The sequence below is a fragment of the Oncorhynchus mykiss genome, chromosome 12, assembly GCF_057628025.1.
Source record: "Oncorhynchus mykiss isolate SJ-2025 chromosome 12, ASM5762802v1, whole genome shotgun sequence".
NCBI lineage: Eukaryota > Metazoa > Chordata > Actinopteri > Salmoniformes > Salmonidae > Oncorhynchus > Oncorhynchus mykiss.
In genome coordinates, this window is record NC_143033.1 from 66200337 (window position 1) to 66219897 (window position 19561).

At 38.1% G+C, this 19561-nt stretch overlaps 1 protein-coding gene across 4 annotated transcripts in view; it reads right to left on the bottom strand.

Annotated features, from left to right (window-relative positions):
* Positions 1-1542: 1542 nt before the first annotated feature.
* LOC110537960 (uncharacterized) overlaps positions 1543-19561 on the bottom strand; it is a 40067-nt gene continuing 22048 nt past the window's right edge. For all 4 annotated transcript variants that reach the window (XM_021624448.3, XM_021624447.3, XM_090193022.1 and 1 more), the window contains exons 9-14: positions 14970-15020; positions 14757-14846; positions 14552-14575; positions 8516-8625; positions 8321-8380; positions 1543-8207 (exon numbers count right to left, since the gene is read on the bottom strand). In XM_021624448.3, coding sequence (XP_021480123.2) covers positions 8178-8207; positions 8321-8380; positions 8516-8625; positions 14552-14575; positions 14757-14846; positions 14970-15020 — 365 coding nt within the window. In that variant the 3' untranslated portion in view covers positions 1543-8177. The remainder of the gene's footprint in view (positions 8208-8320; positions 8381-8515; positions 8626-14551; positions 14576-14756; positions 14847-14969; positions 15021-19561) is intronic.

A 19561-nucleotide genomic window follows, 5' to 3' on the forward strand; every position in this document is an offset into this window, starting at 1 on the left:
TCACACTCAAACCAGTGCACCAGGCACCTACTACCATACCCCATTCAAAAGACACTTCAATATTTTATCTTGCCCATTCACTCTCTGAATGGCACACATACACAATCCAAGTCTCAATTGTCTCAAGGATTAAGCATCTTGGACCACACACCCTCTCCACTGAATAGCAGAATAGTGATTGCTTTGCAACGCTTGCAGTTAGCTACTGATTCCTTTCAAACCACTTGTTGTTGAATTTGTGATTTCCAACTTGTTGTGTAATGTTTATGTCCAATGGCCAACGAGCACCGATACGTTTTATCTATAATTTATCTTCTTATGACAAGGATTGAAAAGGATTTGCCAATATATTGTTGACTTGATTCATGATGATAACTGATTGTCTAGCTTGCTAGCTAAGATTTTGAAAGTATGACGTTGACATGATCAGTACAATCAAAGCCACAGTAGATATAACATGATTTGATGTCATTTTATCTGTGGCCAATGACCTTGAGCCGTCTTGGATGGCACTTCTAATGTAACTCTATGGCAGCACCCAAGGGGCTTGAATGTTAGAGCTTTCCCTTGTAGATTTTGTGGTGACGTACAGTAGTGTCCCCATGAGTGACAGAACACTGAGCCAATCACGGCTCAACTAGAGAACATTACCAACCTCTACGCTCTGTATTTTCTGCTGGCTGCCCCACCACCACAGAAAGGACTGAGTTAGGTTGAAACACCTGCATTTTGGAATTGCCTTACTCAAGCAAAAAAAGAGACCATGTTTGTTTGCTGCTTTATTAGCTCTGCCCCACCTGCCCTGAATGATGGGTCGCCACTGGTATACACATTCACACATCAAGTCTTCTCTTAAATTGGGCTCAGGGTTCGGAACAACTGTTTAACATCTGAGCTTGTGGTTGTTTGTAGGGGAGGGGTTAGGAGAGTGCGTGTAGGTATCCCACATCTGTTGCCATGGAGTAATGATGTTAGGGACCGTATAGGATGAATCACAATAATTGTTTCCTTGATGAACATTTCTATTTTTGTAATGTCAGTCCTGGTTATAGGATACATTATTCATTAGTAGGACGTGCCTACATTATTAAACATATTATTTGTTAATTGTGGAAATAAATTAAGATAAGCTAGAATTTGTAATATATATTTTTTTGGGGGGGGGGGGGGGGGGGGATAACTGTATACAGTATATCCAAGGAGGGGGACTTGGAAATGCTTTTGGCTGTTGATCTGCTTCTGTTTTGTAGGTGGCACAGTGTGCACTTTTCAAAGGATGAGTCCCAATCTCTAAAAGACCCTAGGATCCAGGTGGACAGTGCTGGTATGCCAGTCACTGGGACTGGCAAGTTTTAGGAGGTAGTGGAGAACAATTGGAGGTTTAGTCAGTAGCTGTGCAAATATCATGGTACAGCTATATGGACACTCAATCATCATCGTACATTTTGTGACGTTACAGCCTTATTCTAAAATGGATTCAATTGTTTTTTCCCCCCTCATCAATCTACACACAGTACCCCATAATGACAAAGCGAAAACAGGTTTGTAGAAACTTTTTTTATAAAAAATACAAAACAGAAATACCTTATTTACATAAGTATTCAGACCCTTTGCTATGAGACTTGAAATTGAGCTCAGGTGCATCCTGTTTCCATTGCCCATCCATGAGATGTTTCTACAACTTGATTAGAGTCCACCTGTGGTAAATTCAATTGATCAGACATGATTTGGAAAGGCACACACCTGTCTATACAAGGTCCCACAGTTGACAGTGCATAAAAGAGGAAGGAATAAGCATATGTTTTCGTTTCAGTCTCCAACTCCACTAACCAAAGATAATTGTAAGGATTTTTTTCTTTTAATAATGTAAAATTGACATCTGCACTGAAAGGCTCATGTGAAGACCAAATTATAGAGGAGGAACTTATTGATGCAATGAAAGCCTTTAAGTCTGGGAAAACTCCAGGGCTGGATGGCATACCAGTTGAGTTATATCAAACCTTTTTTTAATGTACTCTGAGGACCGTTATTAGCATTTTTTTTAACCACTCCTATAAAAATAGTAGACTATCTAATACTCAGCAAGAAGGTCTTATTTCACTATTACTGAAACAGGACCTAGATGCTAAATATAAAGATCCAGTCCATTTAAAAATAATTGGAGGCCCCTTACACTTCAGTGTTGTGATGCGTATTAATACGATATTGTCGGATATAATTCACCCTAATCAGAAAGTTAAAAAAAATATACATTAACAATACATTGGAGATAATATAAGACTGGGAACACAATAGAAGACTATGAAAAATCGGAGAAACCAGGCCTGGTATTCATAGCTGATTTTGAAAAGGCTTTTGATAAAGTACGACTGGAATTTATATATACATGTCTGGATTATTTTAATTTGGGAGAATCTCTTATACAATGGTTTAAAGTTATGTATAGTAACCATGGGTGTAAAATATTAAACAATGGCTACATCTCAGAAAGATTTAAACTGTCTAGAGGAGTAAAACAAGATTGTCCACTATCTGCATATCTATTTATTATGGCCATCAAAATGTTAGCTATTCAAATCAGATCCAACAATAATATCAAGGGGCATAAAATTCCAGGGCTTAAAAACGAAGGTGTCATTGTACCCTACTGATTCATATTCTTTTAAAGCCACAATTTGAATCCCTCCACAGCCTCATAGAGGATCTAGATGATGTTTCTAACCTCTCTGGATTACAACTCAACTGAACTATGATAGTATATTACATATTGGATCACAAAAAAATACAACTTTTAAATTACCGTGTAGTTTACCAATTAAAATGGTCTGATGTTGAAGTGGACATACCAGGTATAATCCCCCTGATACTCGGAAAATTCACCCTGATTAACTCTTTAGTCATATCCCAGTTCACCTACTTGCTTATGGCCCTACCTACACCTAACGACTTGTTAAAAAAAAAATATATATATATGATACAAAAATATTCAATTTGATTTGGAATGGCAAACCAAACAAAATTAAACAGTCCTATTTATATAATGAATATGAATTCGGAGGGCAGAAATGATTAAATATTAAAGCATTAGACCTCTCAATAAAGGCCGCAGTCATACAAAAGCTATACTTAAATCCAAACTGGTTCTCTAGCAGATTAGTAACAATGGCTTTTTCCCTTTAATCAGATTACAATCTCTCACTTTCGGTTATTTAAAAATGAAATCATCTCCAAATTGCTATTTATTTTTTAAATGTTGGTTGCAATTTCAGTTTAAGCTACCAGAAAAATGAACAGAACAAATATTACAAGATATATTGTGGTTAAACTCAAATATAATAATTGATTTAAAAATACAATATAAAAAAACGTTATCAACTTTGTAAATTATATCATGAATAGGACTGGTGGAGTTATGTCAAACATGCAGCTAACAAAATATATGGAAATGTCTGTCCTATCCAAAATTACAACCAACCAATTTCAGCATTTCAACAAAAACAAAAAAAGAGGCAATGGCGTTAAGTTAAAGACCAAAACTGGTTAAAGAAAATTGTGATAAATAAAAAAGTATACCAGCTTCATTTAAGGACCAAAAAATGTACAGCTTGTAAATAGTTGGGAAGAGATTTTCGAATTGCCGATTCCATGGCACATTGTTGATGAACTGGTACACAAATAAACATCGGATTCAAAACTGTATATCCTTCAGTTTGCTGCCATATGACTGGTTTCACATTTGTCTCCAGCGATAATCATGTAAAATAGATCGAAAACAATAGTAATTTGTATTTACAATTCCCTTATCCAAAAGGATTACTCATTTACCTAGCTCTTATCGAGTTGTAAATTACAGTGCATGGAGAATGATGTTATATCTATCGGGAAAAATAAAGTTCCACTTGGAACCGGTAGGTTCACTAGGCCTTATTCATGGTTTCCTCGCGCGTAAAGGTGGTAGAATTATTAAGGTATTAAATAAAGGTCGGAATAGGGCATATCTGTGGATACACCTCCGCCACAACTTAATTCATTCGATCGCCACCCAAAACGAATCGCAGGTGAATAGCACGCTATTCTCATGCTTAAATTCAAGGTCGGAATACGCATGGAGAGAAAAGTGGAAATCGACTGGCACTCTCCTCCGTTGTATTGGCAAATGTCCAGTCACTCGATGGAGAGCTTTGTTCGAGAGTCTCCTATCAGAAAATCTTCTATATTATTTACCTTGCAGAAATTTGGCTGGCTCAATCTATGAACATAGAACTCATATGGTCTTGAACCAACACAGTTACAGAGCTTGTGTTTACATCTTGTAAAATCCCAAGAGTAAACAGTACTGCGAGGAGCACGTTTTATACAGGCATTTGTCTATGTAATAGCCTCCACATTGAGATCAAGCAAATAAAAAGTAGAAATAGTTTTCATTTGGTCAAGGCTGAATATAGCTCTAAACCTAGTCCTGGAGGTAAAAGCATGCTCATTGGAGAATATCCACGGAAGTAAATGTTTAGTCTTGGATTAGACTTAATCTGTGTCAGGGAAACCAGACCAGAAAGTATGTTATTAAACAGATCGTGTGTATAAAACACGTATTAAAATGCTTTTTTTAGATGTAAAGATTCTTTACAAATTGGATACAGCACAACAATAACGTCCCCTTTCAATAAAAAAATGTTGGGGCTTTTGAGTCCCGCCTATAAAAATATGTCTTGGGATAACACTGATAAGGAAAAAACAACATCTCTCACTGTACCAAAAGAGAACAAAGGCCATTTAAACAGTGTTCACGCACACACCCACTCTGTACAGTCTCTGCAACACAGTACAGTTCAACAGTTTGGGGTCACTTAGAAATGTCCTTGTTTTTGTCCATTAGAAAAACATAAAATTGATCAGAAATACAGTGTAGACATTAGTAATGTTGTAAATGACTATTGCAGCTGGAAATGGCTGATTTATCAGCAACCATGTTCAAATGGCACGTTGTGTTAGTTAATCCAAGTTTATCATTTTAAAAGGCTAATTGATCATTAGAAAACCCATTTGCAATTATGTTGGCACAAGCTGAAAACTGTTGTTCTGATTAAAGAAGCAATAAAACTGGCCTTTAGGCTAGTTGAGTATCTGGAGCATCAGCATTTGTGGGTTTGATTACGGACTCAAAATGGGCAGAAACAAAGAACTTTCTTCTGAAAGTCATCAGTCTACTCTTGTTCTGCGAAATGAAGGCTATTCCAATTCCATGAGAAATTGCCAAGAAACTGAAGATCTCATGCAACGCTGTGTACTACTCCCCTTCACAGAACAGCGCAAACTGTCTCTAACCAGAATAGAAAGAGGAGTGGGAGGCCCCGGTGCACAACTGAGCAAGAGGACAAGTACATTAGAGTGTCTAGTTTGAGAAACAGACGCCTCCCAAGTCCTCAACTGCTTCATTAAATATTACCTGCCAAACACTAGTCTCAACGTCAACAGTGAAGAGACGACTCCGGGATGCTGGCCTTCCAGGCAGAGTTGCAAAGAAAAAGCCATATCTCAGACTGAGATTAAGATGGGCAAAATAACACAGACACTGGACAAGGTAAGATTGAAAAAAAGTATTATGGACAGACGAATCTAAGTATGAGGTGTTCGGATCACAAAGAAGAACATTTGTGCGACGCAGAAAAAATGTAAAGATGCTGGAGGAGTGCTTGACGCCATTTGTCAAGCATGGTGGAGGCAATGTGATGGTCTGGGGGTGCTTTGGTGGTGGTAAAGTAGGTGTTTTGTAAAGGGGAAAAGGGTTCTTGAAGAAGGAAAGCTATCACTCCATTTTGCAACGCCATGCCATACCCTGTGGACGGCGCTTAGTTGGAGCCAATTTCAATGACTCAAAGCACAGTCACCGGATATCAACCCTATTGAGCTGTTGTGAGAGCAGCTTGACCGCATGGTACGTAAGAAGTGCCCATCAACCAGTCCAACTTGTGGGAGTTGCTTCAGGAAGCACGGGGTGAAATCTCTTCAGATTACAACAAATTGACAACTAGAATGCCAAAGGTCTGCAAGGCTGTAATTGCTGCAAATGGAGGGTTCTTTGATGAAAGCAAAGATCACAATTATTATTTCAACGAAACATCATTATTTATAACCTTGTCAACATCTTGACTATATTTCCTATTCATTTTGCAACTCATTTCATGTATGTTTTCATGGAAAATAAGGACATTTCTAAGTGACGCATTTCTAAGTGATGCATTTCAATGAAAAGGTGTGCCTTGTTAAAAGTTCCTTTGTGGAATTTCTTTCCTTCTTAGCATGTTTGAGACAAGCAGTTGTGTTGTGACAAGGTAGGGGTGGTATGCAGATGATAGCCCTATTTGGTAAATAAATTGCTCAAATAATCAAAGAGAAAAGACATGAAGGTCAGTCAATCCGGAACATTTCAAGAACTTTTAAAGTTTCTTCAAGTGCAGTCGCAAAAACCATCAGCACTATGATGAAACTGGCTCTCACAAGGACCGCCACAGGAAAGGAAGACCCAGAGTTACCTCTGCTGCAGAGGATAAGTTAGAGTTAACTGCACCTCAGATTGCAGCCCACAAAAAATGCTTCACAGAGTTCAAGTAACAGACGCATCTCAACATCAACTGTTCATAGGAGACTGCGTGAATCAGTCCTTCATGGTCTAATTGCTGCAAAGAAACACCTGCTAAAGGACACCAATAATAAGAAGAGACTTGCTTGTGCCAAGAAACACGAACAATGGACAATAGACCGGTGGTAATCGGTCCTTTGGTCTGATGAGTCCAAATTTGACATTTTTGGTTCCAACCGCCGTGTCTTTGTGAGACGCAGAGTAGGTGAACGGATGATCTCTGCATGTGTGATTCCCACTGTGAAGCATGGAGGAGGTGGTGTGATGGTGCTTTGCTGGTGATACTGCCTGCGATTTATTTAAAATTCAAGGCACCGTTAACCAGCATGACTACCAAAGCATTCTGCAGCGATACGCCATCCCATCTGGTTTGCTCTTAGTGGGACTATCATTCGTTTTTCAACAGGACAATGACCCAACACACCTCCAGGTGGGATAAGGGATATTGACCAAGGAGAGTGATGGTGTATTGCATCAGATGACCTGGCCTCCACAATCACCAACCTCAACCCAATTGAGATGGTTTGGGATGAGTTGGACCGCAGATTGATGGAAAAGCAGCCAACAAGTGCTCAGCATATGTGAGATCTCCTTCAAGACTGTTGGAAAAGCATTCCTCATGGAGCTGGTTGAGAGAATGCCAAGACTGTACAAAGCTGTCATCAAGGCAAAGGGTGGATACTTTGAAGAATCTCAAATACAAAAAACATATTTTGATTTGGTTAACACTTCTTTTGGTTACTACATGATTCCATATGTGTTGTTTCATAGTTTTGATGTCTTCACTATTATTCTACAATGTAGAAAATAGTCCAACATTTTTTTTTTTGAATTAGTAGGTGTGTCCAAAATTTGACTGGTACTCTAAATATATACACACTTTGTACATAAAATGGTCTTCACTTTATTTATTCCATCTTTTTTTCTTCACTGATTTACTCCTTTGATATTTATCTTTCCCTCTGCGTCATAAAATCCCCTTTCATCAAGTAACACAGCCACATCATCCAAACACAGTCAGGAATGGATGCAGGCTTTGTTCGTAAAGTATTGTACTTCAGCAAAGTACAATAATACTCAATATCGGACCATCTTAGTTCTAATGTACGTCCCTAAAGGGTTCATCTTGTTGTTCATCTCACTGTTTTCTTCCCATTCACATGCACATATTATCTTTGGGCTGAACGGACAGCTGAAGGCAGGGGGTGACTTCAAGACCACAGTGTTCCCTTAATCCATGTCTTGTTCTTTAGAGACTCTTGAAAGACAGACATGTATTAGTTCTCCCATTCTCCCCATTAAAACACACGGAGGGGAGATTTTATTAATGTCTGCAACAGTAACTCCAGAATCCCAGTGGCAGGAGAAGAAGAGTTGTGGCCTCAGCCCTGGAAGTGTGAAGCGAGTGTGTGAGAGAGAGCGAGAGAGAGAGAGAGAGAGAGAGAGAGAGAGGCAGGACTGTTGGCTCCTTTTCTTTGGCTCAGGATATATATTTGTCCATTGAAAGCGAGGGGCAAATGGTGGCAGATGAACGGGGTCAGTGCTGCAGAGCATCTCCGTTGTCGTTCTGAGAGAGAGTGACAGAGAGAGACTTTGTTGACTACATGCAAATCCAAACGCTCTTGGGTTCGATTGAAGAGTTCTCTAAGTCATCGATCCGTAGCATTCTGAGAACATTACCTGCATCAGATGATTTACCTCTACTGCGTTCAAAACGGTCAGTTCAGGCATGGCAAGAGACTGAAAAATACAAGAAGCACTTTAGCCACAGAAAGCACACACTCATGCACGCGCGCGCAAACACACACACACACACACACACACACACACACACACACACACACACACACACACACACACACACACCACACTCACCACGCCCTCATGCTGGCGTCTCCCCCGGGTCCGAAAGATGACAACACCCAAAAGGAGGATATTAGCTATCAGAGAGATAGCTAACAATGTACTGACTGATATGACCTTCCCTAGGAGAGAGCACAGAGGAGAGAGATGAGTATACAGTATCTATCTATTTATAGTATCTTAGTATGTACAGTGCATTCGGAAAGTATTCAGACCCTTTGCTATGAGACTCGTATTTGAGCTAAGCTGCATCCTGTTTCCATTGATCATCCTTAAGATGTTTATACAACTTGATTGGAGTCCACCTGCGGTAAATTCAATTGATTGGACATCATTTGGAAAGGCACACACCTGTTCATATAAGGTCCCACAGTTGACAGTGCATGTCAGAGCAAAAAAACAGCCATGAGGTCAAAGAAATTGCCCATAGAGCTCCGAAACAGGATTGTGTCGAGGCACAGATCTGGGGAAGGGTACCAAAACATTTCTGCATCATTGAAGGTGCCCAAGAACACAGTTGCCTCCATCATTCTTAAACGGAAAAGAAGTTTGGAACCACCAAGACTCTTCCTAGAGCTGGCTGCTTGGCCAAAATGAGCAATCGGGGGAGAAGGGCCTTGGTCAGCGAGGTGACCAAGAACCCGATGGTCACTCTGACAGAGCTCCAGGGTTCCTCTGTGGAGATGGGAGAACCTTCCAGATGGACAACCATCTCTGCAGCACTCCACCAATCAGGCCTATATGGCAGTGGCCAGATGGAAGCCACTCCTCAGCTAATGGCACATGACAGCCTGCTTGGAGTTTGCCAAAAGGCACCTAAAGACTCTCAGACCATGAGAAACAAGATTCTCTGGTTTGATGAAACTAAGATTGAAATCTTTGGCCTGAATGCGCCATATCTGGAGGAAACCTGGCAACATCCCCACAGCATCATGCTGCGGGGATGGTTTTCAGCGACAGGGACTGGGGGACTAGTCAGGATCGAGGGAAAGATGAACGGAGCAGAGCACAGAGAGCTCCTTGATGAAAACCTGCTCCAGGTGCTCAGGACCTCAGACTGGGGGGTGAAGGACCTGAACCTGTTCAAACATCACCGGAGAGACCTGAAAATAACTGTGTAGCGACGCTCCCCATCCAACCTGACAGAGCTTGAGAGGATCTGCAGAGAAGAATGGGAGAAACTCCCCAAATACAGGTGTGCCAAGCTTGTAGCGTTATACCCAAGAAGACTCAAGGCTGTAATCTCTGACAAAAGTGCTTCAACAAAGTACTGAGTAAAGGATCTGAATACTTTCCGAATGCACTGTACCTACAGTATCTTAGTATCTATCTACAGTATCTTAGTATCCATCTACAGTATCTATCTACTGTACCTTAGTATCTATCTAAAGTATCTTAGTATCTATCTACAATATCTATCTACTGTACCTTAGTAACATTCTACAGTATCTATCTAATATAGCTTAGTATCTGTCTACAGTATCTATCTACAGTATCTTAGTATCTATCAACAGTATCTATCTAATGTACCTTAGTATCCATTTACAGTATCTATCTACAGTATGTTAGTATCTATCAACAGTATCTATCTACTGTACCTTAGTATCTATCTACAGTATCTATCGACAGTATCCATCTACAGTATCTATCTACTGTACCTTAGTGTCCCTCTCCAGTATCCAACTACAGTATCCATCTACAGTATCTTAGTATCTATCTACAATATCTATCTATAGTATCTATCTACATAATCTTAGCATCTATCTACAGTATCTTAGTATCTATCTACAGTATCTATCTATAGTATCTTAGTATCTATCTACAGTATATATCTATAGTATCTTAGTATCTATCTACAGTATCTATCTACAGTATCTTAGTATCCAACTACAGTATCTATCTTCAGTATCTTAGTATCTATCTACAGTATATATCTACATTATCTTAGTATCTATCTATGGTATCTTAGTATCTATCTACAGTATATATCTATAGTATCTTAGTATCTACAGTATCTACCTATTGTATCTCAGTATCTATCTACAGTATCTTGGTATCCATCTACAGTATATATCTACAGAATCTTAGTATCTATCTACAGTATCTATCTACAGTATCTTAGTATCCATCTGCAGTATCTATCTACAGTATCTTAGTATCTACCTGCAGTATCTATCTACAGGATCTTAGTATATATCTACAGTATCTATCTATAGTATCTTAGTATCTATCTACAGTATCTATCTATAGTACCTTAGTATATATCTACACTATCTATCTACAGTATCTTAGTATCTATCTATAGTATCTATCTATAGTATCTTAGTATCTATCTATAGTACCTCAGTATCTATCTACAGTATCTTAGTATCCATCTACAGTCTCTATCTACATTATCTTACTATCTATCTACAGTATGCATCTATAGTATCTTAGTATCTTTCTACAGTATCTATCTACAGTTTCTTAGTATCTATCCACAGTATATATCTACAGTATCTATCTACAGGATCTTAGTATATATCTACAGTATCTATCTATAGTATCTTAGTATCTATCTACAGTATCTATCTATAGTACCTTAGTATATATCTACAGTATCTATCTACAGTATCTTAGTATATATCTATAGTATCTATCTACATTATCTTAGTATCTATCTATAGTATCTTAGTATCTATCTATAGTACCTCAGTATCTATCTACAGTACCTCAGTATCTATCTACAGTATCTTAGTATCCATCTACAGTCTCTATCTACATTATCTTACTATCTATCTACAGTATGTATCGATAGTATCTTAGTATCTATCTACAGTATCTATCTACAATTTCTTAGTTTCTTTCCACAGTATATCTACAGTATCTATCTACAGTATCTTAGTATCTATCTACAGTATCTTAGTATCTATCTACAGTATATATCTATAGTATCTTAGTATCTATCTACAGTATCTATCTACAGTATCTTAGTATCCAACTACAGTATCTATCTTCAGTATCTTAGTATCTATCTACAGTATATATCTACATTATCTTAGTATCTATCTATGGTATCTTAGTATCTATCTACAGTATCTATCTACAGTATCTTAGTATCCAACTACAGTATCTATCTTCAGTATCTTAGTATCTATCTATAGTATCTATCTACATTATCTTAGTATCTATCTATAGTATCTTAGTATCTATCTATAGTACCTCAGTATCTATCTACAGTACCTCAGTATCTATCTACAGTATCTTAGTATCCATCTACAGTCTCTATCTACATTATCTTACTATCTATCTACAGTATGTATCTATAGTATCTTAGTATCTATCTACAGTATCTATCTACAGTTTCTTAGTTTCTTTCCACAGTATATCTACAGTATCTATCTACAGTATCTTAGTATATATCTACAGTATCTTAGTATCTATCTACAGTATCTATCTACAGTATCTTAGTATCTATCTACAGTATCTATCTACAGTTTCTTAGTATATATCTACAGTATATATCTACAGTTTCTATCTACAGTATCTTAGTATCTATCTACAGTATCTTAGTATCCATCTACAGTATCTTAGTATCCATCTGCAGTATCTTAGTATCTATCTACAGTATCTATCTACAGTATATATCTATAGTATCTTAGTATCTATCTACAGTATCTTAGTATCTATCTACAGTATCTTAGTATCTATCTACAGCATCTTAGTATCTATCTACAGTATCTTAGTATCTATCTACAGTATCTTAGTATCCATCTACAGTATCTTAGTATCCATCTACAGTATCTTAGTATCTATCTACAGTATCTTAGTATCTATCTACAGTATCTATCTACAGTATCTTAGTATCCATCTACAGTATATATTTACAGTATCTTAGTATTTATCTACAGTATCTATCTACAGTATCTTAGTATCAATCTATAGTATCTTAGTATATATTGACAATATCTATCTACAGTATCTTAGTATCTATCTATAGTATCTTAGTATCTATCTATAGTACCTCATTATATATCTACAGTATCTATCTACAGTATCTTAGTATCTATCTATAGTATATCTCTATAGTATCTTAGTATGTATCTCTAGTATCTACAGTATCTATCTATAGTGTCTTAGTATCTATCTACAGAATCTTAGTATCTATCAACAGTATCTATCTATAGTAACTTAGTATATATCTATAGTATCTTAGTATCTATCTACAGTATCTATCTACAGTATCTTAGTATCTATCTATAGTATCTTAGTATCTATCTATAGTACCTCATTATATATCTACAGTATCTATCTACAGTATCTTAGTATCTATCTACAGTATCTTAGTATCTATCTACAGTATCTATCTACAGTATCTTAGTATCCAACTACAGTATCTATCTTCAGTATCTTAGTATCTATCTATAGTATCTATCTACATTATCTTAGTATCTATCTATAGTATCTTAGTATCTATCTATAGTACCTCAGTATCTATCTACAGTACCTCAGTATCTATCTACAGTATCTTAGTATCCATCTACAGTCTCTATCTACATTATCTTACTATCTATCTACAGTATGTATCTATAGTATCTTAGTATCTATCTACAGTATCTATCTACAGTTTCTTAGTTTCTTTCCACAGTATATCTACAGTATCTATCTACAGTATCTTAGTATATATCTACAGTATCTTAGTATCTATCTACAGTATCTATCTACAGTATCTTAGTATCTATCTACAGTATCTATCTACAGTTTCTTAGTATATATCTACAGTATATATCTACAGTTTCTATCTACAGTATCTTAGTATCTATCTACAGTATCTTAGTATCCATCTACAGTATCTTAGTATCCATCTGCAGTATCTTAGTATCTATCTACAGTATCTATCTACAGTATATATCTATAGTATCTTAGTATCTATCTACAGTATCTTAGTATCTATCTACAGTATCTTAGTATCTATCTACAGCATCTTAGTATCTATCTACAGTATCTTAGTATCTATCTACAGTATCTTAGTATCCATCTACAGTATCTTAGTATCCATCTACAGTATCTTAGTATCTATCTACAGTATCTTAGTATCTATCTACAGTATCTATCTACAGTATCTTAGTATCCATCTACAGTATATATTTACAGTATCTTAGTATTTATCTACAGTATCTATCTACAGTATCTTAGTATCAATCTATAGTATCTTAGTATATATTGACAATATCTATCTACAGTATCTTAGTATCTATCTATAGTATCTTAGTATCTATCTATAGTACCTCATTATATATCTACAGTATCTATCTACAGTATCTTAGTATCTATCTATAGTATATCTCTATAGTATCTTAGTATGTATCTCTAGTATCTACAGTATCTATCTATAGTATCTTAGTATCTATCTACAGAATCTTAGTATCTATCAACAGTATCTATCTATAGTAACTTAGTATATATCTATAGTATCTTAGTATCTATCTACAGTATCTATCTACAGTATCTTAGTATCTATCTATAGTATCTTAGTATCTATCTATAGTACCTCATTATATATCTACAGTATCTATCTACAGTATCTTAGTATCTATCTATAGTATATCTCTATAGTATCTTAGTATGTATCTATAGTATCTTAGTATGTATCTATAGTATCTTAGTATCTATCTATAGTACCTCATTATATATCTACAGTATCTATCTACAGTATCTTAGTATCTATCTATAGTATATCTCTATAGTATCTTAGTATGTATCTATAGTATCTACAGTATCTATCTATAGTATCTTAGTATCTATCTACAGAATCTTAGTATCTATCAACAGTATCTATCTATAGTAACTTAGTATATATCTATAGTATCTTAGTATCTATCTACAGTATCTATCTACTGTATCTATCTACAGTATCTCTCATTAGATCTACACTATATATATACAAAAGTATGTGGCTGACTGGAAGCATGTCCCCGCAGCAATGTTACATAGCAGCAGGGGGGGGGGGGGGGTGTCCACATACTTTTGGTAATGTAACGTATCTATAAACCAGGCTAAAACACTTACTTTGTAATTGCTGCTCTTGTGACTCTAGAAAGAAAGGAAAGCGATAATATCATGTCATAATGCACCACATTATTCATTTGGATTCAAAATCTGAGAAGTAGTAAGCGAAGGTTTTAACTTGGCTGGCACAAGGTCAGACATTCTTCACACTAACTGAGCTCTAATAATCATTAAAGGATTAAGCAAACATTGCAAAGTTTCCTACCCATGTTGCTGTTTGATATTGTTGACGATGTTAATGATGATGGTGGTGGTGTTGTTGATGATGTCGTTTTGGGCGGGATCGACGATGTTTCTAAAACAAATGTCCGAAAAAAGATTGACTTTCATCTAAAAAATTATTTTATCAACATTATTAATTCAAATTTTGAATAAAAAAGGTACATCATTGTATGACAAAATAGAGAGAGATGCTTACTGTAATTTATGGTGGGTAACGTGGTTGTATATATTGTTGGAGTTTTTGTATCTAAAAAGATGTAAAGAAAAAGGTTTGTATACTGAAACAAAAACATAAACGCAACATGCAACAATTTTCATTGACTTTAATGAGTTACAGTTCAAACGAGGAAATCAGCCAATTGAAATAAATTTGTTAAGCCCTGATCTTTAGATTTCACAACTGGTCGCCATGGTATGTCTATGCATTCTAATTGCCATCGATAAAATGCAATTGTGTTCATTGTCCATAGCTTATGCCTGCCTATACCATAACCACACACGATGCCATACACGTGTCTTCGGTTGTGAAGCCGGTTGGACATACTGTCAAATTCTCTGAAACGACATTGGAAGCGACTTATGGTAGAGAAATGGACATTCAATTATCTGGCAAAAGCTCTGGTGGAGTCAGCAGGCCAACTGCACGCTCCCTCAAAACTTGAGACATCTTTGGCATTGTGTTGTACGACAAAACTGCACATTTCATTTCAGCTCATGAAACATGGGACCAATACTTAGCATGTTGCGTTTATATTCTGGTTCAGTGAAGTTATTCCCTTGGAGACTGAGATCAGACATAGCAGGAAATATCAAACAATTGCCCACACACACGCACACACACACCCCATTGTCCTCAGATTCCATACCCATTGCTTCCATACACTCACACAGCGGCTACACACACACAATGACAGTACACACACGTAGTGGCGGGCCCTCTGGCCACAGAAGCAGTGAAGAATTCCCAGCCCAGCCAAGAGAATACTGTAACTAACCAGAGAGAGAGAGCGATGTATGTGACAGGATGAGGATGGCGTGATGGTTAACATTACAGTTCTTTGATAATGTTTGCCCCTGGTCGTCACACACACCCCAATGTCCACAGATTCCCACCCATTGCTTCCATACACACACACAATGACAGTACACACACATAGTGGCGGGCCCTCTGGCCATGAAAACAGTGAAGAATTCCCATCCCAGCCAAGAGAATACTGTAACTAACCAGAGAGAGAGCGAGACAGAGAGAGAGCAAAGAGAGAGAGAGAGCGAGAGCGAGAGAGACAGCAGGAAGACAGGCAGACAGAGAGCGCATAATAGAGACACATATTTCCCTCAGATTACACAGGTCCACAAAGAATTCGAAACCCGATGTTGATAAACTCCCAAATCTACTGGCTGAAATACCACAGTTTGCTGTCACAGCAGCAAGGTGTGTGACCTGTTGCCACAAGAAAAGGTCAACCAGTGAAGAACAAACACCATTGTAAATACAACCCATATTTATGCTTATTTTTTCCCCCTTTTGTACTTCAACCATTTGCACATCGTTACAACACTGTATATATACATAATATGACATTTGTAATGTCTTTATTCTTTTGGAACTTCTGTGTGTAATGTTCACTGTTCATTTTTATTGTTTATTTCACTTGGTATATTATCTACTTCACTTACTTTGGCAATGTTAACATATGTTTCCCATGCAGAGAGAGAGAGGGGACAGTATGAGGATGTCATGATGTTTAACAATACTGTCCTTTGATAATGTTTGGCCCCTGGTCGTTACACACACCCCAATGTCCACAGATTCCGCAGCCATTGCTTCCATACACAATGACAGTACATACACATAGTGGCGGGCCTTCTGGCCATTAAAACAGTGAAGAATTCCCAGCCCAGCGAATACTGTAACTAACGAGAGAGAGAGAGAGAGAGAGAGAGAGAGAGATAGAGGTGTAGCAGGCAGCAGGCAGACAGAGAGAGCATGCAGACAGAGCGCGAGAGACTCAGTGAGCATAGCCTTGCTATTGAGAAAGGCCGCTGTAGGTAGACCTGGCTCTCAAGAGTAGACAGGCTATTTGCAAACTGCGCAACAAAATGAGGTGGTAACTGAGCTGCACTTCCTAACCTCCTGCCTAATGTAGGACCATAATAGAGACACATATTTCCCTCAGATTACACAGGTCCACAAAGAATTCGAAACCCGATGTTGATAAACTCCCAAATCTACTGGCTGAAATACCACAGTTTGCTGTCACAGCAGCAAGGTGTGTGACCTGTTGCCACAAGAAAAGGTCAACCAGTGAAGAACAAACACCATTGTAAATACAACCCATATTTATGCTTATTTTTCCCCCTTTTGTACTTCAACCATTTGCACATCGTTACAACACTGTATATATACATAATATGACATTTGTAATGTCTATATTATTTTGAAACTTCTGTGTGTAATGTTTACTGTTCATTCTTAAGGTTTATTTCACTTTTGTATATTTTGTATACTTCACCTGCTTTGGCAATGTTAACATATGTTTCGCATGCAGAGAGAGAGAGAGGACAGTATGAGGATGTCATGATGGTTAACAATGCAGTCCTTTGATAATGTTTGGCCCCTGGTCGTCACACACACCCCAATGTCCACAGATTCCATACACACACACAATGACAGTACACACCCATAGTGGCGGGCCCTCTGGCCACGGAAGCAGGGAAGAATTCCCAGCCCAGCCAAGAGAATACTGTAACTAACCAGAGAGAGAGCGAGAAAGAGAGAAAGCAAGAAAGCGAGACAGAGAGAGAGAGAGACATAGAGAGCAGGCAGACAGAGAGAGAAGGCAGACAGAGAGAACAGAGCAATGGACACCCCGCTGAGACCAGCGAGACACCCTCCCAGACCTGCAAGACCCCCTCCTGAAGGACCTGCACCGAGAGAACCCATGCCAAGAGGACCTACACCCAGACCACAGCATCACCAGCCACACCCCAACCAGCTAAGACCACATCCTATATAGGCCCCCCCCATATCAGACCTATAACCCTTCTGCCCACACGATGCCCCCATCTCCTGCGGCACGGACCTCAACATGACAGCAGGACATATGCCCAGGCCGTGATCAGAGCAACAGGCCCAACCCCCACTATTACGCCCACGCAAGCCCCATCATGTGACCTTAGAGGTATGTATCAGATGCTCAACATGCTCTGCTCACAGCTACTGTGATGGTCCAGGCCTAAACCACACAAAAACATCACTAGACACTATGGAACACAAAGATTTTACCATCTCATCCTGGAATATACAAGGTCTGAGGTCATCTGCCTTTGGCCTAAAGAGCAGGAACTCAGACTTCAAAGAAATTGGAAATACAGACATTGTCATCTTACAAGACACATGGTAAAAAGGAGATGGACCCACTGGTTGCCCTCCAGGTTACAGAGAGCTGGTTGTCCAATCCACCAAACAACCAGGTGTGAAACAGGGAAGAGACTCAGGGGGTATGCTAATTTGGTATAGAGCAGACCTAACCCACTCTATTAAATTAGTCAAATCAGGAACATTTTACATCTGGCTAGAAATGAATAAGGAAATGATCTCAACAGAGAAAATGTGTCATGTGTGCTACCAATATCCCCCCAGTAGAATCCCCATACTTTACCAATGACAGCTTCTCCATCCTAGAGGGGAGATAAACAATTTCCAGGCCCAGGGACATGCACTAGTCTGTGGCGACCTAAATGCCAGAACTGGACAATAAACTAACACCCTCAGCACACAGGGGGACAAACACCTACCTGGAGGGGACAGCATTCTCTCCCCCACATGCCCCCCTAGGCATAACTATGACAACATAAGCAACAACAAAAAACGAGTCACAACTCCTGCAGCTCTGTCGCACGCTGGGTATGTACATAGTCAATGGTAGGCTTTGAGGGGACTCCTATGGTAGGTGCACATATAGCTCATCTCTTGGCAGTAGTACTGTAGACTATAGACGACTTTATCACTGACCTCAACCCAGAGTCTCTCAGAGCGTTCACAGTCAGTCCACTAACACGCTTATCAGATCACAGCAAAATCACACTCTACTTGAACAGAGCTTTGCTCAATCATGAGGAATCAAAGCCAAAGGAGCTGAATAATATTAACAAATGCTATAGATGGAAGGAAAGTAGTGTGGAAATCTACCAAAAAACAATTGGGCAACAACAAATTCAATCCCTTCTAGACAATTTCCTGGACAAAATGTTTCACTGTAATAGTGAAGGTGTAAACCTGGCAGTAGAAAACCTAAAGAGTATATTTGACCTCTCAGCGTCCCTATCAAATCTAAAAATTTCAAACAGAAATTCCAAAGAAAATGAACAACAATGACACACGGTTTGAAGAAGAATGCAAAATCCTAAGAATGAAACTGAGAAACTTGTCCAACCAAAAACATAGAAACCTGAGTCTATGCCTTTACTATGGTGAATCACTAAAACAATACAGAAATATGCTACACAAAAAGAAGGAACAGCACATCAGAAATCAGCTCAATGTAATTGAAGAATCCATAGACTAACCACTTCTGGAAAACTCTAAACAAACACAAATAATTATCTTTCCAAAATGGAGACATCTCCAAGGGTAAACCACTTCTCCAATATTTTTGGCTCTATAACAAAGAACAAACAGCAAAAACAGAAACAGTTGAAGTCGGATGTTTACATACACCTTAGCCAAATACATTTAAACTCAGTTTCACAATTCCTGACATTTAATCCTAGGAAAATGTAGTCTTA